Source organism: Delphinus delphis, chromosome 5 (assembly GCF_949987515.2).
Source record: "Delphinus delphis chromosome 5, mDelDel1.2, whole genome shotgun sequence".
NCBI lineage: Eukaryota > Metazoa > Chordata > Mammalia > Artiodactyla > Delphinidae > Delphinus > Delphinus delphis.
Window position 1 is genome coordinate 101,578,288 of NC_082687.1, and position 26,430 is coordinate 101,604,717.

Below are 26,430 nucleotides of genomic sequence, written 5' to 3' on the forward strand. Positions count from 1 at the left end.
GTTTTAACCCTCTGAGCTGTGGCAAAGTGAGGGGACAGCTCCCATCACCCTCACCAAGGCTTTCCAAAGAGTGGAGCTGTTTGTTTTCTCACCCTGGGGTGCTCTGGGGACGCCCGCTGGGAATCTGAGATCCCCCACCTGCCTGAAGGAGGAAAGCGTGGTTTACCCGAAGGCCAGGCTTCTTAAATAGCCAAGGCCACCCTGGAACTTGAGCCAGGACACCTGGGCTCTGATCTCAGCGAAGTGGAACTTCGCTGCTCACCTCTGGGCCGGCTTGTGGGCAGGTTGGGGGGAGGACTCACAGACAGCCAGCTCCACCAATAAGAGGAGGTCTTCATGCCAAGCACTGCCTCCCGGCTGCAGGGCAAAAAGGGAAAGTGATGTCCTGCAAGTTTCTCTCCCTCCTCTGACTGGGAGAGCCCCTGGTGCGGGGCAGGGCCAGGGCAGCTGTGGGCAGTTTGTCCCCACCCTCCACCCCTGGCCAGTCTGCACCCCCTCTGGGTGGCAGAGCCTTTAGTGCTTTTGGACTAGGATGCCTTTGCAGCTCAGGTACTCCCCAGACACCAAGGACCCTCCCAGTTGTAGTTGCACATTTGTGTGGACCACCTGGGTCCTGGGGCCTTTTGAGTTTTCGGCCCCCATGGGGAACACGGAACCATTTTAAATGAAGGGGGTAGATCACCTGATCCACTGTGAGTTTTAGCAAGATCAGGGAGACCCTTGCTACAGATGAGGAGACCAGGGTGGATACATGGAAGGGCCTGAGTCAAGGAGGGGGTGGAGGAGGAAATGAGATGATGAATATGACACCTCACAGGATGGCACAGGGGATTCCTCACTGCACAGCAATGCAGCCATGCTGCCCCTCCCACACTTTAGGCCCCAGTTAGCTCAATTATTTTGCTTCTCCCCACGTCCCAGGGCATCCATGTCTGCAGGCCTGGCTCAGTGCCCTCCCACCCCACACCCTTCTCTGTCTGCATATTCCCCCGGCTTACTCATCCTGTAAGAGTCTGCTCTCCAATCACCTCTTCCAGGAAGTCTTCCAAGATCAGCCCCCCTGGTTGGCTCGGTGCCTCCTCTGTGTTTCCTCAGGAATCCTCAGCCATCGCACGTGATGTCATGATCGAGAACTTCCATGTTAGAGTCCTGCTCTGGACCCAGCTCTGTGAAGGGAGCTGGCCAGCTGGCCAAAAACTGTTTCCAGAAACAGCCAATTCTCCAAGCCGCAACCCTGCATGATTGATATGCAGAATGAGTATTGCGCTGACTGACTTATGCACTCAGTAAATAGCCTAATTATTCAGGGTTGGCGTTTTCTTTTGCAAGTTTCAGTTCCCCGTTGAGCAGATCCCTTCCCACTGTTGTGCATTCCGGGCTGGATGTTTTCCTGAGCATTTGACAATCCACGCTCCCAGTGCTTCTGCCATGATCCACAGCTTTTATTTCAACATGCGCTTTCCATTAAACCCAGGTTGCCGGCTTTTGGTCTTTTTTTGTGTGTGGACTTGAGGCCGCCCTGGCCTTCTAGGGGTTCTGCGTACCCCAGGCATGCCATCATTCTGCCGGCTTCTGCACCTGTTCTCTGCCTCTGGGAGCAAACAGTCAAGGCAGCCTGTCCTACACATGATTTAAGGCGCTTCTCTGACATCTGGGCAATTCGGCCACGCAGTGAGTTAATTCCCATGACGTCCTGGTGTGCATGAGGGTCTTGCCTCCTTAATGCTTTCACTGAGCCAGCCTGGCTGAATGAGCAGGGCAGAGTAATGACCAGTGGCAAATTCTTTTTCGTCCAAACCCACAGCCTCGCCTTGTTCTAGAGCTGGAGGGCAGCCTGGGTCCATCTCCAACACGCTGCTCGGGGTTGTGTGTTTTCTATTCCAGCCTCAGAATAACTCTGCAGGATAATCAGGGCGGGATCGATCGCCCATTTCGCACTTGTAAACGTGGTAGCTCAGAGAGGCAAAGCGACTTGCCTAAGGACACACAGCTAAAAAGCAGTGGAGTCAGGGTTGGAACCGCACCAGCCTTCTCCTGTGGTCAGTGACCTTTCCATTTGTCCCAGTCCTTAGGGAAACTTGCCCTGGGCTCATGCCAGTTGCTCCCCTCCCAGCACGCTGGCCTTAAGAGGGACTATAAAAACATGCCAAAGAAAGAATCCAAACTCAGGGTGGTGATTCCTGGGAAGACAAGTTTCCCTTTTAGGGCTCTCCAGACGCTGTGATGATTTGGAAAGGGGAAAAACATTCACTGCCCATTTCCTGTTCAGCAAAATACAATTGCCACATTTCCTGTTCAATGCTCCCGCCCACCCTCCCTCCGTGGACTCTGCCTCCTCATTTAGGGAGATGCCGCAGCAGAGCCGGGCTGGAAGGCACTGGGGGCCGAGCCAGCTTCAGGGAGGGCTGGCAGGTGGGTTGTCGGGAAACATGGACTCTGAGGAAGCGCACTCAGCTCCCGTTGCCTGTGACCCGGGCCGCCCGGCGCCTCTCGAGTGTGCCCATCTGACGAGCGGGACGCCGCGTGGGAGGAGAAGAAAGGTAAACACAGAAACTGGCCGCTGTCTGGGCCACAGAGGCACTCTGACTGCTTGAAAGGCCTCTGGCCTTGAGTCCTGGCCTCTTAGTCCCTGTGACCTTGGCCGTGGTGCTCCAACTCGTAAGTCGCAGCTTCCTGGGACTCACAGTACCTTCTGGCTGCGCGGCCGTGCTCGTGCAATGAGGCCAAGGCAGCGAACTGCTCTCACGTGCTGGGTGGTGTCCCCAGCTTGGGGCAGGTGGTGAGAGGTGGTGGGCACAGGTGGGCCACACAGGGGTGGGGGGCTTGGGGCAGATGGCTCCCACCTGCTCTTCTCTGCCCTCTGATGGGTGCAGACAGGGGAATAATGACCAGGGCTGGGAGTGAGGGAAGCCCAGGGGACCAGCACAGCCCGGGAGTCAGCAGGAATAACATCTGAGCTGAGACCCAGAAGATGAGTTGAAAGATGAAAGGCAATGGAGAATGGGCCTTTTGTCCAAAATGTGATTCTGTTCCGTCAATGAATCCCGTTCAGTTCAAGCTCCTCTTACTGCAGAAAAATATTCTGGCTCCACACTTGCCAGCGTCCCTCTCTGTGGCCTATGAACCCTCCCTCTGGACTCAATCCAATCACCAGCATTTACCAAGCACCTCCTCTGTAGCAGGCTTGGTGCCTGGAAGCAAGACCCCTGCCCTCAAAAAGTAAGACCCACGCCCACTGTCCAGCCTCTGCTGCTGACCCCCAGGGGCACCTACCCCTGGACAGGTGAGGACCTTACCTGCTCTATCTCCTTTCTTCGGCAGAATATCCTATGAAGTGGCTGTATCATCATCGCCATTTCCCAGATGAGAACACCGCATCAGAGAGCAGCTGTGTAACTGGTCTGAGGTTACGCAGTCATAAGAGGCAGACCTGGGGGTCAGACAACGTTGAATCAAAGATAGAAAAGTAAAAATGAGGAGGTGGAACTTTCAGGGTGGCTTTCAGTGGGTCTTAGATATGAAAGTCTCCAGAAAGGAAGGTTTCAGCAGGGCATGGCTATATGGGCCAGGGCAAGAGAGACCTTGGCACGTAGCTTGGGCAATGGCCATTCTGCACGGCTGGGTCAGAGGGAGTAGAGAGAGAGAACAAAGTGAGTGAACAGCCTTTCTGAACACTGGCTACGTGCACAAGCCCCTCAACGTCCTCAGCCAGGAACACATCCACAACAGCCTATGCAGCCGGTGCTACAATTTAGATCCCATTTTACAGCTGGGTAAGCTGAGGCTCAGAAAGGTCAAGACCCTGGAGAGACCCCACAGCTGAGTGGTGGAGCCATCAAGCATGGAGCCTGTGCTATAGGAGGCTGTCTAGGCGGGCAGAGCAGGAAGTCGGCTATCGAGGTCTGGCTTTCCCTTTCAAACGGTGTTTGATCCCTTCAGATCCCTAAACCTTGGACCTCATCTGTCACGTTTACCTGCTGTATCCCAGGAGCTTGTCAGGGCTTGGCACCTAGAGCTCACGGCTCTCTCCCCGCACCCCCAATCACCACACACACACACACACGACACATGATAAATCATGGAGAGAAAGTGCCTTCCAAGAGCACCTGGGTCCCCCTGACAAGTGGCCCACACTTTTCCGGCCAGCTTAGAATGGCAGCCCCTCCTGCCTCCAGCCCCTGCCTTCTGTCCAGCCTTTGCCAAGGGGCCCAGATGTTTCTACTCCTGGTCCTGTCATGCCTGTGGCTGTCCATGGATGGGTCCATAGGGCAGGATTACCTGGAGGCAGATGCTTGGTTCTCCGGGTCAAGCCCTGTATCTGTCTGCAGGTCCTTGTCCCAAGGTGCTCACACTGGCCTGTAGATGGACAGCTCCAGCCTGGAACAGAGTGTGCGCGTCTGTGTGGCCGCCAGCAGCGTCAGGGGGGAAGAGGCGGCGGGGGTAGAGGCAGTGTGGTACGGTGGGTGGCTGCATGGGGGCTGGAGCCAGACCATCCGGGCTCTGGTCCCCAACCCAGACAGCACCAGGGACTGCTCCATGCCTCTGTTTTCTCACCTGTAAAATCAAGATAAAACAGTACTGATCCAAGGATTCTATGGGAGAATACCCAGAAAGTGCTTAGAACAGACGCCTGGTCCATAGCGCTTAATAAGAACCAGCTGATGCTGCTGCTGGCAGCTGAGTCTGCCTTTGGTTTTTGCTCCTATGTGAGTCAGAGACTGGCCGAATTCAGCTAAAATAACGGTGTCATAGCTGCTAACAGCACCTGTGAAGGACAGTAGGTCTGAGTTTCACAGATCCTCTTGCAGCCGGACAAGGAGGGCAATGGTGTGGACAGAGGCAAACTGAGCTCCTTGGGCTGGCCCCCTGGACCGGACCTGGATGGGAGCCTCTCGTGCCGGCTGGCTCTGAGGAACCTGCATCCTTGATTTGGAAATCCTCCCCAGCAGAGGACGGTCCAGCTGCGTCCTGCGGGCCCCTGGCTGTGCGCCCGAGTGCCAGGTCTGACGTGCTTTGCTCTCCTTTCCCAGGACTGGTCCTGCTCGCTGGTCGTGGCCTCTCTCGTGGGCGCCTTCGGCTCCTCCTTCCTCTATGGGTACAACCTCTCAGCGGTGAACGCCCCCACTCCGGTGAGTGCCCGCGGCAGCGGGATGTGCCCAGCAGAGGGCGCTGCGGCAACGCGGAAAGCCGGGTGTTACCGCCCAGCCCGGGGTGGTACCCCATTCTGCAAACATTTGCAGAGCGGTTCTGTGCCAGACCCTTGCTGGACACTGGGGTGAAGGGAGGGCCAAAGAGAGTGAGACCAGCCCCTGCCCTCGAGGGGGAGGTGGGAGATACAGAAATAGAGAATGATGACAATTCGTGAGGTCAGTTCCCTGCTCATGCAGGGTCCTGGGAGAGTGTAGAGAGGAGAGGGATCTTCGGAGGTCCCAGGGGCCAGATCCTAAGGGTCTTATTCCAGGGCAAGGAACACGAAATCTGAGGCTTACGGAGGGATCTTAGGCACAGAAACATTTCCCTGATCTGCTTTTTCTTTGTTTATGGCTTTTAATTGCAGCTGGAGGTCACTTGAATATCTGTTGGTTTAAGATCCATTGCTGGCTTTTGTTTTCTTCTGAAATCAGGTCATTAGGTGCAGTTCCCCAGGCCCTCCTAACACCACTCTGCTGGTTTGCAGATGAAGCTTTGGTTCTCACCGACCTAGGCTGTTAGGTTTAGGTGCTACCCATTCCTGGGGGTGCTGGCTTCTGCTTGACCTACCTTCATCCCTGGGGTAAAGTGGATGGGTCGATGGTGGTATACAGGAAGTCTTCCTGGAGGAGGTGATGCCAGAGCTGCATCTTGAAGGTGGAGCAAAAGCACTGAAGCCTGAGATATGAAACATTTGCAGAAATGCAGGTCTGATGCTGTCGGAGCCCAGGATGTATTTTGGACAGCATAAGGGCATGAGCTACAGAGGCAGACAGAAGCCAGGCTGTGGACCTTTGTGGGTGCTTTTAAGGCTTTTCTTTGTTTGGGGGCCCAGCATGCTGTGTGCAAAACATAGGGGGAAGCTGGACCAGTGGGTCACAAAGGGGCCCCAGGAGCCCTGGACTTTGCAGAAGTGCCTCAGGGATCCAGACTCCATCTGTACTAGAACAGCACTTTTTTTATTCTGTTAACTCTTTTACATTTTAGGGGCTCTGTAAGTTCATTTGAAAAATGGATTCTGATACTAAAAACAGTTTGAAAACCAGCAGGTCTAGATGGCTTCTCCGAACGCTTGCATTAATCAACGGCTTTGATTTTGTCATTGTGATGTCATCCTGAGATGGGATCCAATTTGTCCATATTTGTCTTTAAGAGGATTGGGAATATGCACTCTTGCTTCATCTTGGTAATCCAGCAGAGCCTCCGGCAGAGGGTGGAGAACCTTTACACTCACGGTTTATAATGCGAGGAGACGTGTAAAACTTGAACCTGGAATAGAATGATATGAGTAGAAAAGCAGTAGTTCAAGCAATGACTGTGGGAACACGAGGAAGGAGCAATCCTGTCATTCACTCATTCAAAAAATGTTTTTAATTAATAAACTTTATACTTCAGAGCAGTTTTAGGTTCTCAGCAAAATTGAGTGGAAAGCACAGAATTCCCATATACCCCCTGCCTCCACTCCCCCACTGTTAACATCCTGCACCAGAGCAGTACCTTTGTTATAACTGATGAACCCACCTTGACACATCATTATCACCCAACGCCCACAGTTTATATTAAGGTTCACTCCTTGTGTTGTACTTTCTATACATTTTGACACACGTATGATGACTTGTACCCACCACTATAGTATCTTACAAAATATCTTCACTGCCCTAAACATTCTCTGTGCTCTGCCTGTTCATTCCTCCCATCCTCACCCTGGCAACCACTGATCTTTTTACTGTCTCTGTACAGGCACATCTTGCTTTATTCCCTTTGCTGTATTGCAGATATTGTATATTTTACAGATTGAAGGTTTCCCTTTCCAGAGTGTCATATCGTTGGACTCATACAGTGTATAATTTTTCAGGTTGGCTTCTTTCACGTAGTAATATGTATTTAAAATTCCTCTGTGTCTTTTCAAGGCTTGAAATCTCTTTTTTTTTTTTTTTTTTTTTTTGCGGTACGCGGGCCTCTCACTGTTGTGGCCTCTCCCGTTTTGGAGCACAGGCTCCGGACGCGTAGGCTCAGCGGCCATGGCTCACGGGCCCAGCCGCTCCGCGGCATGTGGGATCTTCCCGGACTGGGGCACGAACCCGTGTCCCCTGCATCGGCAGGCGGACTCCCAACCACTGCGCCACCAGGGAAGCCCGCTCATTTGTTTTTGATTCTGAATAATATTCCATGGTCTGGCTGTACCTCAGTTTATTTATCCATTCACCTACTGAAGGGCATCTTAATTGTATCCAAGTTTTGGCAATTATGAATAAAGCTGCTATAAACATCCATGTACAGTTTTTTGTATGGACATAAGTGTTGAATTCATTTGGGTAAATACCAAGAAGCATGATTTCTGGATTGTATGGGGAAAGTATGTTTAGTTTCGTAAGAAATTGACAAAATGTCTTCCTAAAGTGGCTGTTCCGTCTTGCATTCCCACCAGCAGTGAATGAGAGTTCCTGTTGCTCCACATTCTCGCCAATATTTACTGTTGTTAGTGTTTTGGATTGGATATTCTAATAGGTTTGTAGTGGTATCTCATTGTTTAATTTGCATTTCCTCAATGATATATGACGTAGAATGTCTTCTCATATCCTTCTTTGCCGTTTGTATATCTTCTTTGGTGAGGTGTCTGTTTGGGTCCTTGGCCCATTTTTAAATCAGATTTGTTTGTGTTATTCTTGAGTTTTAAGAGTTCTTTATATATTTTGGGTAATAGATCTTTATCAGGTGTGTCTTTTGCAAATATTTTCTCCCAGTCTGTGGCTTTTTTTCTCATTCTCTTGACATCTTTTGCAGAGCATTACTTGTAATGAAGTCCAGATTATAAATTATTACTTTCATGAATCACACATTTAGTGTTTTATCTAAAAAGTCATCACCATACCCAAGGTCATCTAGATTTTTCTCCTATGTTAAAAATTTTAGGAGTTTTATAGTTTTGCATTTTACATTTCGGCCTTTGATCCATTTTGAGTTAACTTTTATGAAGGGTGTAGGATCTATGTCTAGCTTCTTTCTTTCCCCCTTTTTTGCGTGTGGATGTCTATTGTTCCAGTGCCATTTGATGAAGACTATCTTTGCTCCATTATATTGCCTTTGCTCCTTTGTTAAGGATCAGTTGACTATATGTGGGTCCATTTCTGAACTCTCTTCTGTTCCACGGATCTGCTACTCTTCTTTTACCAATACCGCACTGTCTCGATTACCATACTTTATAGTAAAGTCTTGAAGTAGGGTAACATCAGACCCTACTTTGTTCTCCTTCAATGTTGAGTTGGCCATTCTGGGTCTTTTGTGTCTCCATATACACTTTAAAATCAGTTTGTCAGTATCCACAAAATAACTTGCTGGGCTTTTGACTTGTATCGTGTTGAATAGATCAAGTTGGGAAACTGATATCTTGACAGTATTGAGTCTTCCTGTCTAAGAACATGGAATATCTCTCCATGTACTCAGTGAAATATTTTCTCCCAAGGACAGGCCTCGTGAAGAAGAACAGAATGCTCTGATATAGTTCAGAATGGTTCCTGTTCCCCTCCCCTGCTGGAAGCATAAGGGGACTTTTCTGACAGTCCCTGTGAGAATCTGGTAGAGCCCCTGGAGGTAAAACTCACAAAAGGGGGACGGATATGACTGGGTGCCGAGAGATATTAACTCTCAGACTTGTCCACACTGAGCCTTCAGCAGTTCATTGATTACAGTTCAGGTTTTCCTGCCCTGGCACTCGTTTGCTGCTGTGTATTTTTGCTCTGGTTAAGTTGTGATTCTCTGTATCTACCTGTCTCTCCAGTTTGGGGAGATGCCCAGCAGTGAGAGATGCGCAGGGTGGAGATGGGAACACAGGCCGGTGGAAGGGCTTTGTGTTATCCCGGGCTTGAGAGAGCGGCAGGCTTCCTGGGAATGGTGCAGAGAGGGAGCGGCCCGATTGTGGGGTCCAAAGGGCTGGAGGAGGAGGAGGCTGGGAAGGAGGCCAGGGCCAGCTCAAGGAGGATCACAGGCGCTGGAACAGGAGCCCGAGTCAGCGCCACCCAGCCTGTGAGCACTGGAGGTGGGCTGGGGGCCATGGCTCAGCCTGGGAGCCCCTCCCAGGGCGGAAGCTGCCTAGAGCTGGAGGAGCTGGAAGAGCTGGAGCCGGGCAGGCCTGCACGGGGACCCCAGCTCCCCTGGGAGCCCCAGATCCTGACAGGTGGTGACAATCCCCTGGCAAAGTGGCCAGGAGGATGGAAGGGGGCCCGAGGCTGGAGGGGCTCAGCCTGTGGCCAGCGATCACTCAGAAACCTCTTCCCTTTGCTGTGGGCCTAGGTGTGGGCAAGCGAGGCAGCCCCAGGGTCCAGGAGACCAGTATGGGAGCAGAGAGCCCAGGGAGCCGGGTCTAACGCAGGTGGGAAGGGCCCACGCCTGGTGGTGGGTTTCTGTGCCGGCGTCAGACTTCACCGGGGCTCTGGCCTCTCGGAAGGAGAAAGAAACTCTCGGACCCAGGAGATGCAGATGCTGGGGTCTGGGGGTGACGGTCCACAGACAGCACCGCCGGAGGTGCTGATGAAAATAAGTCACAGCGAGGACACCTACCCAGCAGAAGGGATGCTGGTTTAGCGATGACACGGGGTCCGGAGGCCCCTGCCCACCAGCTTCGCCTCTTGAGTAGTGGGATAACCAGGTCCAAGGTGGGGGTCGGAGGAGCAGAGGGACTGCAGGCCAAGGCCATCCACCCTCAGGCGAGGCGGAATTTCACCACGTGAACAGTCCAGGCAGTAGCTGGCGCTGGTCCTGGCCGCCACCTGGCTGCATCTCACAAGCATTCCGTGTTTCTCTTGCCTCAGATATTTGGAAACTTTCTGGAAAGCTGATGATGAAAATAATGCCCACTGTGGCACCGACCGTGCTGCCCCATTAGGGACGGTATCAGATTTCATCCTCATTACAGTCCCCAAGGGAGCCAGAACTAACCCCCGTTATAGATGAGGAAACTGAGGCCCAGGGAGGTTAATGTGTCTGCATTCCTGGTGTGGGGCGGGGGAGCCCTTAGCCCTCACTCGTAATATACCCACTTGTTTCTCTTCAACACAGTTACCCTAAATGACTGTAGGTCCTGTCCACCCTGCTTTCAGAGAGCCCCCCCCAAGTCTGACTACCTTCATGCCCCATTTGGAAGAGGACACCCAGGTACCTCGGGCATCCACACATGGCCCTTGCCCAACTTTGGCCAATGGGATGTGAGCAGAAGTGAGTATAAGACACTGGAGGCCTGGCCCGTGAGGACATTCCAGGTCTCCACCCTGGCCTGCCGTTGAGTCCTCTGCCTGGTTTTCCTGTTTCCACTCTGGCTCCTCTAGTTTATTCTTCACCCAGGGCCAGAGGGACCCTTTACAAATTAAGGCAGATCAAATTGTGCTTCTGTTCAAAACCTCCATGGCTGCCCATCACACCTGGAAAACAGCCCAGAAGACCACTGTGGCCCCAAGCCCAGGGGGCCTGGCGCCTGGTGACCACTCTGCTCTCATCACCAGCACTTTCCCCCTTGCTCCTTGTTTTGCCCCCACAAGACCCCCCTCCCCCACTGATGCTCCTCAAAAACACCCACACTTGGGCACCCCAGGGCCTTTGCACTTGCTTTTCCCTCTGCCTGGAGCGCTCTTTCCCAGATGTGCCCAGATAGTCCTATGCTCTCTCCTTCAATTACCTCTGGTTCCTCCTCAAATGTCCCTTCCTCAGAGATGTCTCCCCCGACCAGCCTATCCCAGCAGCACCTCTCTATCACTCTCTAGCCCCTCCCCCTAATTTACTTCTCTTTACAGAATATAACACCACCTGAGATACTATATATTTATTTGATTCTTGTCCATTCTTCCCCCATTTTCGAAAGGAAGCCCCATGAAGACATGGACTTCATGGTTTTCTTGCTTCTCTAGTGCCAGCACTAGAACGGGGTCTGGCACACAGTAAGCATTTATAGTAAATATTTGCTGAATGAGTAAATGGATAAATTTAAGATTTTTTTAAAGTTCTTTGTGTGAAAATTCAGTTCCAAGGCAAGTCCCCTAGGCTTCCTCACCCCCCAGCCAAACTGCCAGATGTGAGTCTGCCCTTCGTGAAAATTCTAGTGATGCCTCTGCTGCATTCACACGGACAGGGACCTGACCCAGGTCTGCCGAACTCGAAGGTGTACCCTTTTTCTGCTCTACTAAGTTGATCTGCTAGAGCTTTTGCAGGTTTTTGGCTTTGCAGGCCATAAGACCTTTGTCCCAACTACTCAAGTCTATCTCTGTAGTGAGAAAGCTGCCATAGGCGATATGTAAATGAATGGGCAAGGCTGTGTTCCAATAAAACTTTATTTACAAAGACAGGCAGTGGGCCAGATTTAGCCCAGTGATCCATGTTTGCTAATTTCTGTGCTGAAGGTTCCATGAAAGTGGTGAGGCCCCTGTGGACGCCTGCTGTCATTAGGACCTCCTGGCAGAGAGCTGGCTGGCTTTCTGAACAATCAATCCATGAGTGGTGAATTTTCCTACAGATGTTATATTCCTAATATTTTTCTCTCTTTTGTCCATTTATTGCTGCATGTCTAAACCTTTATCTTTTCTGTTTCCAATGACTAATTCTAATTGGCATAGTTCTATCTATCGATCTATCATCTATCTATCTAATCTGTCCATCTACTTACTTCTCTATTTATCAATTTATCCAGCTCTTTTTTTATATCTTTATTGGAGTATAATTGCTTTACAATGTTGTGTTAGTTTCTGTTGTACAATAAAGTGAATCAGCTGTATGTATACATATATCCCCATATCCCCTCCCTCTTGAGCCTCCCTCCCACCCTCCCTATCCCACCCCTCTAGGTGGTCACAAAGCACTGAGCTGATCTCCCTGTGGGATGCAGCTGCTTCCCACTAGCTATCTATTTTACATTTGGTAGTGTGTATATGTCAGTGCCACTCTCTCACTTCGTCCCAGCTTACCTTCCCCTCCTGTGTCCTCAAGTCCGTTCTCTACATATGCGTCTTTATTCCTGCCCTGCCCCTGGGTTCATCGGTACCGTTTTTTTTTTAGATTCTATCAATCTATCCATCCATCTACTTATCTATCATCTTCTATCTACTTACCTATCTTATTTATCTATTTACCTATTTAAAGCATTCTGAGCCCTTGTAAAGGCTATGAAAAATCTAGAGCTAATCTACATACCCATCAAATGAAACGTGATAATTGCTGAATTTTCAAGCAGTCATGTATGCAGGCTAAAGGGGCTCCTCTGAAACCTGTCAAATGGCCTCACATTTAAGCCATTTGAAGCCTTGACTTTTAGTAGGAGAATGCTTCTTGCCTGGGATCTGTTCCATCAGCGCTGCTACGATAATCCAGAGCTGTCGTGGGAGATGTCCCCTTGGTGCCTGAGGGCTCCCTGGGTCTGGATCTCACCTGAGAGGCCGATGAGGGCTGGAAGGAGACATCAGAGTCTTATTCCCAGGGCTGTTGTCTGGGAGCCAAGGTGGGTGCCCGTCCTCGGGCAGGCAGGGCTGATGTGGCTTGGGTGAGGTGATGTGTCAGCCTAGAGCACGAATCAAAATTCCTCTTGCTCATGAGTGATGTCTGGAGAGCCTACAGGAAGATTCTGGAAGCAGTATTCTAAAGAAATGAAAGGTCCAAGCCTGAGTGGAAGCTATGGAGCCCAGACTCCCATCCAAAGGGGTCCCACAGAGACAAGGATGGGCCCAAACGGGATGGGGCTCGGGTGGAATCAATCACGAGGAGTGTGGGTGGGGAGTGGTGGGCCTGGATGCATTCCTGCTGAGACCTGTGCAGTGCTTGGGGCTGCAGGATGAGCCACGGCCACATAGCCAGGGCCTGAGGCAGCCGCCAGCCTCAAGCAGGGTGACCACTGGGGCAGACATTAAGAAGAGCCACCCATGGGGCTTCCCTGGTGGCGCAGTGGTTGAGAGTCCACCTGCCGATGCAGGAGACGCGGGTTCGTGCCCCGGTCCGGGAGGATCCCACATGCCGCGGAGCGGCTGGGCCCATGAGCCATGGCCGCTGAGCCTGCGCTTCCGGAGCCTGTGCTCCGCAACGGGAGAGGCCACAACAGTGAGAGGCCCGCGTACCACAAAAAAAAAAAAAAAAAAGAGTCACCCAGAAGGACCAAAGTTGAGCTAAATGAGTGTGTTGAATAGGAGGCCTAAGTGAAAACAGAAATTAGCTAGTAAACAGGCAATGCTATGGCTGGGAGGACAGACAGGAAGGTGGCTGGGAGGGAGAGTTTACAGCTAATTCCAAAAATAGAGAGGGAACACCTAGAGCCCGTTTGCCCAGTCCTGGCCCACAGTTCAGGCAAGTGCTTTGAGGTTTAGCAAAAGGACAGTGGATGGGATTCTATAGGTCAAAGTGTCCTTGCAGACAATGCTGGTCATTGCTTCCCTGGCACCCAGCAGACTGCCTGGAACAAAGGTTTGTGATGCCTTCAGATGCTGACTGCCCAGAGGTAGGCCAAGTTCACGGGCTAAGGGCACAGTCTTCTAACGACTGCTCTCACTTCAGACAGCAGCTGCAAGCTCGGGGATCCCAGGGCTGCCCACAACTCTGACCAGCTGGTTACAGATTTGGGGAGCACCCACTAGCCCCTCAGGCTCGATAATTCGCTAGAACAACTCAAAAATCTCAGGAAAGCACTACACTAACAATTACAGTTTTATTATTGCCAAAAGGATACAAATCAGAAGCAGACAAAAGAAGAGACACTTAGAGTGAGGGCGTTCCAAACATGAAACTTCTGGAGTTCTCTCCCCTTGACATCCAGACACATCACCCTCCCAGCACCTCGATGTATAACAACACACGGAGTACTGTCCACCAGGGAAGCTCGCCATGCTTCCATGTCTGGAGTTTTTGTTGACGCTTCATTACCCAGGCATGACTGATCAAATCGATCTCCAGCCCCCTCCCCTCCTTGGAGGTAGGGCTGGTACCACCTGGCTTGAAGCTCTCTCCCGCACTGCCAACCACATGGTTGCTATCTCCAGCATGGCCAGCCCCCAAACTGGGTTATCTCACTTGCATAAACCATCAGGTGGGGTCCGAGAGCCCCCCTGTGGATAACAAAGACACTCGTATCATCAACATTTCCTATCCAGGAAATCCCAAGGGTTTAGAGGCTACTATTCAAGAACCAGGAAGAAATGTTACAGAACCAGACTCGGGCATGCTCACCTGCACACAGTAAAGCCAATCTACTGACACTGGGTTGTGAGGAAGGAAACTGTAGCATTTATTGCAGGGCGCCCAGCAAAGAGTCCCGGGAAACTAGTGCTCAAAACACTGGAACTCCCCGATGGGTTTCAGGAAAGCGTTTTTTTTTTTTTTTTTTTTTTTGCGGTACGCGGGTCTCTTATCGCTGTGGCCTCTCCCGTTGCGGAGCACAGGCTCCGGACGCGCAGGCTCAGCGGCCATGGCCCACGGGCCCAGCCGCTCCGCGGCACATGGGATCCTCCCGGACCGGGGCACAAACCCGCGTCCCCTGCATCGGCAGGCGGACTCTCAACCACTGCGCCACCAGGGAAGCCCAGGAAAGCATTTTTAAAGGCCATGTGAGGGGATGTGATCAGGGGATGTGATCAGCTCGTGCACAGTTCTCTGATTGGTTGATGGTGAGGTAACAGGGCGGAGTCACAGGGGTTAACATTATCAATTCTTAGGCACCTGTAGGTTTGGGGCTATGTGCTCATGGTCATCAAGTCGTTAATATCTTCCATTTGGTAGGGGTTTTAGCATCTGTAAAACAGCTCAAGAAATGTGCATCCGACACTGTTATCTAGGTCCTTCAGAGAGGAGCTACAGCAGAGGCTCTGGGGGAGGGGTCTGTCCCGGGAAGGTCCCATAGGGTCCTTCTGGGTTCCAGAAAGGCGAGCCAGATTCTTAATTACACAACTGTACATTGTATATATACGAGGTATATCTTACAAAAGTATGTTCTAAACATAAAAATACTGAAAAAAGTTTGTTAAATGAATTAGTGAATAAGAGAAGGAAGAAGTGAGAAAGAAAAAATAAATGAGACCTTTGCTTTGGGGGGGTCTAATTTATTGCCCCCGCTCCCAAGGCGTATAAACTAGAACTTACTTGAAACAATGCCAGCCTCCACAAAAATAACAGTGAGTGGTTTGGCTTTTCTTGAATATAATGAATGACTCACCTTTCCAATGATTTCTGAGTTGGTGACATTTGTTCTTTTCTTGGGATGGAGACAGAAGCTCACCTCCCTGGCCCCCTTCCCGCCCCGCCACCCCGTGTTAGTATGTAAGCCCAGGGCTTCAGCAGAACAATTAATTTGACTCTGACTCGTCATACATTTCCCAGCAGAAATGGTATATTTCATCATTTTCTTCTCCCTAATCCTTCCCTAAGGGCAGGTAAACAAGTGGTGATAGGGAGTAAAATCATCTTCTCTCTCGGCAAGAGTAGAGCCATCCCAATTAGCAGCAGATGTTAGATGCTGGCCAAAGAAAAGATGCCAGTGAACCAGCAGGCAGAGAACCAGAAGCGAGGTCTGGTCCTTCCAATTAATCCCACTCCGTGCTGCCGTTTTAGCCACTGTTCTGGGAGACCCTGTGCTCTCAGAAAAGCAGGGCACATGGCGGGGCACGTCTTTGTGCTCCAAGGCCTTTAACAGGGAAAAGGAGGAGGGATGATGAGTGTGGAGCTTGTTGCAGACACCGGCACAGAGGTGGGTGGGGAGTAGTGTGTGGGGCTCCGCATCTCGGCGGGAGGGGACTGAGATTACAGGAGAAACCAGCACATCTTATTATTACAGAAACAACTAGCCGTTATTTGATGAGACGGGCATCTCTGGTTAATTTCAGTGTGGAACAGAACTGCCTCTGATTTGGGAATCTCAGTTCTTGCTTTTTCCTTTCTTCTCTCTTCCTTTTGCCTCACCCTGTCTCACTAGTTATAAAAGCAAAACAGGCTGCTATTAGCAAAAGCAAACAGTACAACTTTAATAATGTAATGATAAAACTACTGCTATGATTCCCCTTCTACGAAACACGGACTGTATCTCTCATTGGGATACCGGCCCGCAAGGCAGCTATTGTGACAATAATCCCGTTTTACCGAGAGGAGAGAGATGGGGTAACTGACTCAAGGCCACTCAGCCAATGGATAGTCACAACCTCGGCCTCACTCAGAGGCCACTTTTAAGGCTTTACCTAAATCTACTTTTTTTTCTGCAGAGCTCGTCATATATGCCATTTTATATTCTCTTTTTTGGGCTCAATATTTACATTGTAAGCATTTTTCCATGTTACTGAATATTCCCCATCACCAGGATTTCTAACAGCTGTGTATTGCCGTGTCACATAGATGTCCCATCTTCCTAATGTGGACCTCTAAGATTGTTCTCAGTTTTTCTCTAAGTTGCTGCGGAATTGTTTACATTGGGATCTGTGAGTCATTGTTTGGTTTGGTTTTAATCAGAGCTGGCAGAGCTGCTGGCTGACAGGAGGAGGGGGGCCTTTCCAGGCCCGGGGTGCTGGTGTCTGGGTGTTCCAGACTGTGGGTGCCACCCCTGCCTACTTCTGGGGTCCCCAGATTATTGGAGCTGAGATGCCTGCCTCTTTGATTCAGAATTTTCCCATTTCATAAAGTTCCTCTGGGGAAAATGCCTTCGTTGAACATAAAGGGGAAAGGACCACATTTCCATCCATGCTCAGGGCAGCTCTGCTTAGAGGTGTGGGGGAGGTGTAGCCAGACCGAGGAACAGGGGAACGGCCAACCCAGCAAGGCAAGCAGTTGGGAAAACCTGGATGGAGGAGGTTGGATGGCACTGCTGGTATGAACAAACCCAGACAAATAAAACTGGAAACATTCTCTTTCTGACCCACGGGAGAAAAACACTGAGATTTGTTGAGCACCTACTATATGCTGGACATCATGCTAGGGACCCTTCACCCCCATCTGATTCTTCCTGCAGCCCCATCCGCAAGCTAGGGTTGTTATTCCTGTTCTGCAAATAAGTTATTCCATAATTGGTGCTCAAAACCATCACCCTGAACTTGGATTTGAACAGACTCCAAGCCCTTCGAGAGTCCCTACTGCCTCAAGACTGATTCGTAGCAGCCATAAGCAATTTGAACAGTAATGAAAAAACCCACCTTTTCACTCCAGACCACCAGAGGACGTGCAGAAAGGAGTGGGAAATGTTATCTCAGAGTAAGAACAGGTCTGTGTGGATGCACTGTCCTGCAAACACAGCTATGTGATCTCTCAAAAGCACATTCCAGCAGGAGAGAGGCTCCAGGTCAATTTTTTTTTTTTTATAAGAAGGATATTTGGGAGCACACATACTTCTCTCTGCTCCTGCCTGAGGCCACATAGAAAATGAAACTTCCTTTCTTCGTGCTCTATTTAATTAAACCCAAGTGTCGGGCCAGCCTTCCTCATTGCAAAGGTGGTTGAGGGGGGAACCCAGAAAACTCTGGAAATCTTACTCTCCAATGATCATTTGCAGCTGATGTATCCCCTTTCACTGTGTTCCTTTTTCATTCTGAAAGCCAGCTGCAGGAGTGAAATATTCTCAGGTGTCTGGAAGTACAGAAGCCTCTTTCTCCTCAGTTACCCAAACTCCTCCAGGGGAATCACACAGTAGGAAGGAAATAAGCCACCACAAACCTGCAAACTGAATATTAAGTCGAGATGTAGCTGGATATTTTCCTAAGGACCTGGGAGGTGGGTTGGGGTTCCCAAGACCACCCCAGGTTTGATCATTCGCTAGGAGGACCCATAAGACTCAGCATGGAGGCTTACTCGTGACTGTGATTTATTACAGGGAAAGGATACAAAGCAAAATCAGTCAAGGGAAAAGGTGCCTGGGGCAAAGTGCAGAGGAGACCAGCGTCCTCTCCCCATGGCCCTGCGCAGGACGCACTTAATTTCCCCAGCAGCAAGCTGTGATGGCAACGTGAGCGGTCCTCCTCCAGGGAAACTCATCAGAGGCGCAAGGTTCAGGGTTTTATTTTATTTATTTATTTATTTATTTGTGGTACGCGGGCCTCTCACTGTTGTGGCCTCTCCCGTTGCGGAGCACAGGCTCCAGACGCGCAGGCTCAGCGGCCATGGTTCACGGGCCCAGCTGCTCCGCGGAATGTGAGATCTTCCCGGCCCGGGGCATGAACCCGTGTCCCCTGCATCGGCAGGCGGACTCTCAACCACTGCGCCACCAGGGAAGCCTTAGGTTCAGGGTTTTTATAGGAGGTCGGTCACAGAGGCACCTCCTCTTGGCATGTGTACAATTCCTGACTCCGGAAAAGAAGCGCAAACCACACTGTTGGCACAGCTTAGGCCCTACAAACCCCTCTTCTCAGTTCTTGGAATGGTGGGGTCCCTCCCCAAATCCAAGGTCCCTGCTGCCAGCCCAGGACCCATCTTGCAAGCAGACCTTTCAGAGGCTAGAAGTCTCTGGCCAGACACGTTCACTTTTTCTGCATAGGAGGCCTCAGCTCTGCTACTCGGGTGACATTAGGTGCCACTGCTGGGCTTACGGAATTTTGTCTTGTGTGGTCCTTACTTCAAAGAGCCTGGTCTGGTGGTGGTGGGCACTTTTGTAAGGACTTCTGTACTGTTTTCCTCCCTGCGCCAGTGTGTTCAGTGGTGCGGACTGTCTCTCCAAATCCCTAAGGAGTTACGGGCATGACTTGTTCTCTTATGCAATGGTGTGTATACTCTGGTCCATCCACAGAAGGGTTCTATTTATGACTATTATTATAACACTCCTGAGAAAAACCTGAGATGGGTTCATGACAGGCTCTGCGAATCAGGAAGGAACATTAACATTGTAAAACAGCCTACAAGGTAATGTGCCTCCCATTGTCTGGCCATTTCCTGTCATCCTTTGGAGGTGTTCTATGCCAGTCCTCCTGGCTGGGAATTGCATGGTTCAATTTGGTGCCAGAAGCTTGGCCCCCGTGTTGTTGGCTGGGGAGATAGTGGTCAATTACTCGTGGCTTCATAGACCTGAGAAATAAACAAGTCTAATAGAAATAATGATATGAACATCACCACCAGCCACCCCAGCTTCTGATTTGTATTGTGTGCTTCTTGTGGACCCAGCGCCGTCCTTTGTGTTCATCCTCACATTAAATCCTCACGGTAACTCTTTAGGGAGGAAAATGATTTCACAGCTGAGGGGCCTGAAGCACAGAGAGGTTGAGTAACTTACTCAAGGTCACCCAGCAGAAAAGAAGCCGAGCTGAGAGTTGAATAAAATGGATTCCAGGGTCCTTAACCACTGGAAACCCGGCCCTCAGAGGCAGAGCCACTTGCTAGAGGTCACAGGACTCAGCAGTGCAAGCAAGTCTCGACCCCAAGATTCTCAGCTCTTTGTTGGGTCTCCTTTCCTTTAATCACGTGGCCTCTATGACTTTCTTTGCAGTTTGGACTCTAATCACTACTAGTCATAATATAAATTCTCCTTGATGAGTTCATCAAACATTTCTATTAGACTCATCACGTCTTATCAATCCAGGAGCCTCCTGCCTGGCCCAGCCACCTCCAGGCGAAACTTTCTGAAATAGCCTCACACTGCACCTACAGTGAATGTTCTGACACACAAAGCAGAACCTCGATTCCATGAACAAATCCTCCAATCGCTCCTCAACGGCCACAGGATGAAGTGCGGACCCCTTAGCCTGGCAGTCAAGTTCCGACCAGCCCCTGCCTTGTTCTCCAAACTTTCTCCAGCTGCTGGGCCACCCTCCAACCCCACTGACTCATTTATCGCTTCTCTATGTCATCATCTATGCCATCAGCTTCTCCACCTTTGAGAATTTTTGTCTACCATCATCTGACCCAAGCCTACCCACCACCCCCCTGACTCCGCCTTTCTTGCGTACCTGATCTCGTGGCTGAGTGGCTGCAGCCCTTCTCAGCTTCCCAACGCCCCAGCTCTTTCCACTCCATGTTGTAAGTGCATGCTTATTCGGCTCTTGTCGTTGAGCTCCTTGAAGGCAGGGACGGCAGAACTCGTCTCTAGAAGACAGGGTGGGAACCCAGGCCCCTGGTGGTAAGGAGGTAGGTATGTAAATCCAGATAGAAAGACACAAGAATGGGTTTCTCGGAAGTAGGCCCAATGGAAGTGTAAAATGTGGACTCCATGAGTGAGATGGCCCAAAGTGGGCCTAGAGATTAGCTAGCACACTGATCTTCAAACTATATTTTATTGCAGAACATTTGTTTCAAATGGAGACTTACAATTTCCCCCAAATATAAAAGGAAATTTCTAGTCGAAGGCCCCTATCTCCAAACCTGCCCACCCTTCATGACTTTGCCCTAAATCTTCCCTCTTTCCTGAAGCCTCATGTCATGGTCATTGTCATGGGCTTGGGGGTCATTGTGTTTGAGTAAACCAGCTGCTATAACAAGCAGCCCCTAAATCTCAGTGGCCGAACACAATGAGAGTTTATTTCTCATCCACGTCACCGCCCAAAGCAGGTGAGCAGGGCTGCTCTGCTCCATGCAGCCGCACAGGGGCCCAGGCTTCTTCTGCTGAGTGCCTTCCCCCATTCCTCAGGGCTTCAGAGGTTTCTGCTGGGCTCTCTGTGAACGACTAGCCTGCAGGGAAAGGGAGTGGGTGAGGAGAAGGCACACGAACCCTTAATCCTCGATGGAGGTGACCATCTACTCACACACTTTTGGTGAGCAGTAGTCCTATGACCCTCCCTTCCCCCCAGACGCAAGGGACTGAGGAGTGTGATGTGGCAGTGCGGCCGGGAAGAGGAGGCTCTGAAGCCAGGGCGCCGACGCTGTGAGCATGAGCGGGGTGTGCAGTCCCACCGGATTTCTGTGTAGCTTTCAGATGCATGGCTCAACTCCAGAGTTCTTGGCTCTCATGAAACGTCACAGGATGGCTGCAAGGCTGAGCCGAGGGAAGTATGCAGATGTCCAGTACATACTTAGCAGTCAACCAATGTTGATTCCACGTCCCCGCTTCTCCCCTAATTCAGTCTCTCCAGAAAGATGTGATCATCTTTCTGTTTTCCATACTAAGAATGGGAATAGAATCGTGGTTAAGAGATGGGTTCTGGAGTCCAGCTGCCTGAGTTTGAGTCCTGACCCTGCCTCGTGCCCATGGTGGGACCTTGGGAAAGCCCTGTGGCTTCCGATTCCTCAGCTGCCCGAGAGAGAACTCAGAACACACTGCCTGGCTCCTAGGGTTGCAGAGGGGATGAGTTCACATGTGTCCAGTTCTTAAAATAGTGTGTGACACGTGGTGAATATGATGTATGGGTTACCTATTTTTATTATTATATGGTGACCGGCCCATAGCAGAAATTCAATTTAAGACACAAACATTTCTTTCAGCCTCCACTCTGTACAAGGCACTACAAGTCAGTGCTGACATATACCAGCTCCGTGAATCTCCAACCCAGTGAATGAATCCTGCAGTGAATTAGCTTACCAACCCCCAACACCCGGCTTCTGCTCTCAGATATACTTTTGGGCTGCCTTTCATCTAGGCCTTTGCTAAATTCACACCCAAAGACAAACATTTCATCACTAAAGCCATCGCTCTGAAACCAGCTTTTGGGGACTGTCGGAGACGTGTTTCCTCAGGGGGCTACTCTTCCAGGCTTCTCCAGCCCTCTGCAGATGCTTGTGTTGTCCAGTTTCCCCAAATTGAAATAAGAAGTCTCTGCAGAGACTCCCAAAGCAGCGCCTAGCAGCATGTGATATGAAAGCTGCCTCCTTCCCCAGCAGGCTCCTGAATGACTGGAAAGGAAAAGAGAACATTTCCTCCCAAACAGCGTCCTTTTAGTTTCTGTACATTAACTCAGGAAACTGGTCATTGCTGCAGGCGTGGGAATAAAAGGCTCTCTAGAGCAGGTATCAGCAAGACTGCTTCCAATGAAGCTGCAGTTGCTTGAATCCGTGCGGGATGGCAGTAGGGACCAGGTGACATCCAAGAATGAACTTCAACGCATGGGGGTCTGCTGATTATTGGGCAGGAGGCCTGGGAAGTCCAGGATACTCACTCCAGATTCTCTGGAGGGTCTGGACCCTGTAAGTAGCCCTCGGGGCATCCTGTACCCGCCTGCCTACCTGTGGCTCCTCTACCCATCTGGCTTAGCGCTAACCATGCTGTTTCCCGCCCTATTGTATGCTCCTTGAGGGGTGTCCTCCTTACACTCTCCGGGACCCGACAGGGAGTCTAGCCCGTAACAGGGCCCTAACCAATACGGATCTTTAAGTCAATAAATGTCCTGTTGGATTTAGCTGCCCTGTTTTCACACCTTTGTCATGAGATGGGTTGTCACTGGTAGGTTGCCGTGTTCAGGCTCTGAAGCCAGGCAGATTTTGCATAAATCCTCCTCTACCACTTACTGGCCCTGTGGCCGTGGGTAAGTTACCTTACTCTTGGCTCCCTCCTCTGTAAACGGGGTGTCTACTGCTAGGGTTGTGAGGATGAAATGGGATTATTTATGTGTTTTGGTAGAGTTTCAGGAGTTGGACGCAACAACAACGTTTGTCTGATTGAAGCTAAAAAAGACGTTGAAAAAATAGTGAGCGGCTCGCAAGATTGGTGGGAGGACTGGCGAGACAGGCCTAAAAGCTCTGCAGCCGGATCCCAGAGCTGGCCCTGGGGGGCTGTCCTGTGGCCATCACTGCCGCTCCTGCACAGCTAGCAAAGGACACTGCCACCGCTGCTGCCCCAAACCCAATCCTCCTGGCAGGCCCTTGCTGCCAAAGAGTTCTCAGTCCCGCTTCTTGGCCTCCCGCGCTTCATGCGAAGCCAGGCCTCTGATTGGCCAAACCTTAGTCACATGACCACTCCCTAGCTGCAGAGGATGCCGGGAAGAGCATGTGTGTCTGACAATTTCAACCTCTATTGAGGTTGAAAGATGAGCAGGCTCTGTTTCCCGCAGGGCTCAGAAAAGGAAGCAAGTTCTCCCAAATTAGAAGGGGGCTTCTGATGCTGGGCAGCCAGGAGGATGACAGATGGCCACTGGAGTACTTGAAAACTAAGGTTCAATGTTCATGTCCAGGGACTGACAGGGAGCACAGTACCCACTCAGAGAAGCTGGGCGTGGCAACTTGATGAGGGTCCCCGATAGTGGGCTGTTATGGGAGCTCCAGGGAGAGGGATGATGGCTTGGGCTGGGTTCAGTGACGAAAGAAGTGAGAAGTATTTTGAAGGTAAGGCAGTGTATTAATTTGCAAGGGAGGCCAGAACAAAGTACCGCAGACTTGGGGGCTTAAACACCAGGAATTTATTCTCTCACGGTCCTGGAGTCTAGAAGTCCAAGATCGAGGTTTCAGCAGGGTCAGTTCCTTCTAAGACCTGTGAAAGAAGGACTGTTCCAGGCCTCTCTCCTTGGCTTGTAGATGGCCATCTTCTCCTTGTGTCTCTTCACATCTTCTTCCCTCTTTGCACGTCTCTGTGTCCAAACGTATCATTTTTATAAGTACATTTTAACTTGATTACCTCTGTAAGACCCTATCTCCAAACAGGTCGCCTTCTGAGGTGCTGGAGGCTAGGACTTCAACATATGAATTGTTGGGGGTGATACAGGTCAACCCATAACAGACAGAGATGAGTCCAGATGGCTTAGCTGAGGGGTGTGGATCAAGGGCCAGAGTTAAGGATGAAGTTATGACTTTTAGCTGAGCAATTGGAGAACGGTGTGCTATTTAATAAGGTGAGGAGGAGAAGATAAAGAAATGGAATTCGGGACCAGAGATCCAGTTCATGGTTCCCATCCCACTCTCCAACGATTGGCTTAGTAGTTGGCCTGTGCCCCAACCAGGGTGGACAAGATTTAAAGAGAGGTTTACTAGAGGCTTCTAGGAAAGTTCTTCTTAGCATCAAGAGGTCTCTGAGAGGTCAGGAGTACTCTCTCTAGTCAAACATGAATGGGAAAGCATGTGGTCAAAACTGCTACTAGGAGTCATCCTATCATTATGAGTGGGTGCAGCCTTAGGATAAGGTCAAAACTATGGTTAGCAGACGGAAGCACCTGGATTCTTTACCACATCACGGAGCCACCAGACAAATAGTCCTAATGAATGTCCATGTTGCTTAGCTGTTTCAAGTTGGGATATCCTGTTTCTTGGAGCCAAGAGCATCCTTAAATTATGCGATGCATTACCAGCTCCAGTGGACTAGAGCTCTTTGAGATCCGGGGTTTGGTTTACGTCTGTGTGCAGCGCAGTTCCCAGTACTCAGCACAGGTTTGTTGAATGAATCAATGGGTGATGGCAGATCAGAGTGTCTTGTGTATTAACACATGGAAACTTCATCATCATTGGGAAGAGCTCTAGTTGTTGATAATATATCCTATCCTCACTCCATACTATAAGCAAGGTAGTTACGGGATCAGAAGGAGAGAGAAAATGGGAGGAGAATAGATATCTCACAGGGAGAGGGTGCTACCCCTCACTTCTTCATCTCCTGTCATCCGCCCATTTGCTTAAGCCAAACACCTGGTAGTCTGCTGCGTTCCTCCTTTGCCATCACCAACACCCTCTCTCCCCAGACTTGAAGCCAATCACTCAGTTAGTCCCGTCCATTCTACATTCAAAACATACTTCAGGGCTTCCCTGGTGGCGCAGTGGTTGGGAGTCCGCCTGCCGATGCAGTGGACATGGGTTCGTGCCCCGGTCCGGGAAGATCCCACATGCCGCGGAGCGGCTGGGCCGGTGAGCCTGTGCCTCTGGAGCCTGTGCTCCGCAACGGGAGAGGTCACAACAGTGAGAGGCCCGCGTACCGCAAAAGAAAAGAACATACTTCAAATTCATCCCCTTCTTTCATCTCCATCACTTGGTCCAGGCCACCATGACATTAGATGACTGCAAAACCTCCCAACAGGGTGCCGGCTTCCTCTCTAGCCCCCCGTTTAATCCACTTGGCACTCTGAAGCCAGACGGGCTTCCTGAAAATAAAAGCCATGCCATGTCCTCCCCTTGCTTAAAACCCTACAATAGTTTCCCACTCCATCCCCTCCTCAAAAATCTAAATAACAAGCAAACTTATTACCAGGACCTTATGGTCCCACATAACCTGTCCTTTCCAGCCCCTTCAACTCCATGCAGCCCCTTCCTTCCTTTACTGTCCCACTTCACCCCCACTGGCCTCTTCTCTGTTCACGGACACCCCAAGCTTTCCTCAGCCGCCTTGGTACATGCTTTTCCCTCTGCCCAGAACACTTCCACCATTTAAACAAAGTTTTTAAATGGTGAAACATATTATCCTTAAAGAATATAGAAAATGCACACACACACACACACACACACACACACACACAGTTTAAAGAATGATTGTAAACCTAGCACCTACGTAAAAAGAAGAGTAAAAGATAGAGAATAGAAGGTCCTGCAAATGCCCCTCTCCAATCATTTCTTCCACCGTCACCCAGAGGTGACCACTGACCTGACATTTGAAATAATTGTCTGCTTCTCTCTGTAGTTTTATAATCTCTGTATAATTCCCCCAAATCCTTTTAATTTTGCATACTTTTGAAGGTTAGGTATGGAATCACACTGTATGCATTCTTTTGTTTCTGGCTTCTTTCACTCAATCTTATTTTTTGTGAGACTTTATTTTGCATGTTTGCACGTAGCTATAATTCATTCATGCTTGTGGCTGTAGTGTTTCATATTATAACTATTCCACAATCTGTTTATCTCTTCTGCTGTCAGTGGGCATCTGGATTGTTTTCTGTGTGGAATTGTTATAAGCAATGCTACCATGGATGTTTGGATAGATGTATCCTAGGGCAGATGGGAAAGAGGAGGGTTTGTTTGTTTTTTTTCCAGTTATGAGAGTGCCAGGTTTTTTTGTTTTGTTTTGTTTTGGTTTGGTTTTTACCATTTTTTAAAGTATAGTTAATTTACTATATTGTCCTAGTGTCAGGTGTATAGCAAAGTGATTCAGTTATGCATACATATATATATATATATTCTTCTTCAGATTCTATTCCATTATAGGTTATTACAAGACACTGAGTATAGTTCCCTGTGCTATACAGTAGGTCCTTGTTGTTTATCTATTTTATATATATAGTATTGTGTAAATGTTAATCCCAAACTCCTAATTTATCTCTCCCACTCTCCCCAATATCCCCTTCGGTAACTAAGGGGAATTTTCTAGAAATGGATTTGCTGGGTTGTAGGTTAGGATCATCTTCAACTTTACTAGATAACGCCAAACTGTTTTCCAAGATGACTGTACAAATTAAACTCCCACCATCAATGTACGAAAGTACACAC

The 26,430-nt window shown here is 49.9% G+C and overlaps 1 protein-coding gene across 1 annotated transcript in view; it reads left to right on the forward strand.

The window, feature by feature from the left end:
• Window positions 1-2,355: 2,355 nt before the first annotated feature.
• Window positions 2,356-26,430, forward strand: part of SLC2A9 (solute carrier family 2 member 9) — a 183,170-nt gene continuing 159,095 nt past the window's right edge. The window contains 2 exon segments of the mRNA XM_060012810.1: window positions 2,356-2,540; window positions 5,031-5,129. Coding sequence (XP_059868793.1) covers window positions 2,430-2,540; window positions 5,031-5,129 — 210 coding nt within the window. The 5' untranslated portion in view covers window positions 2,356-2,429.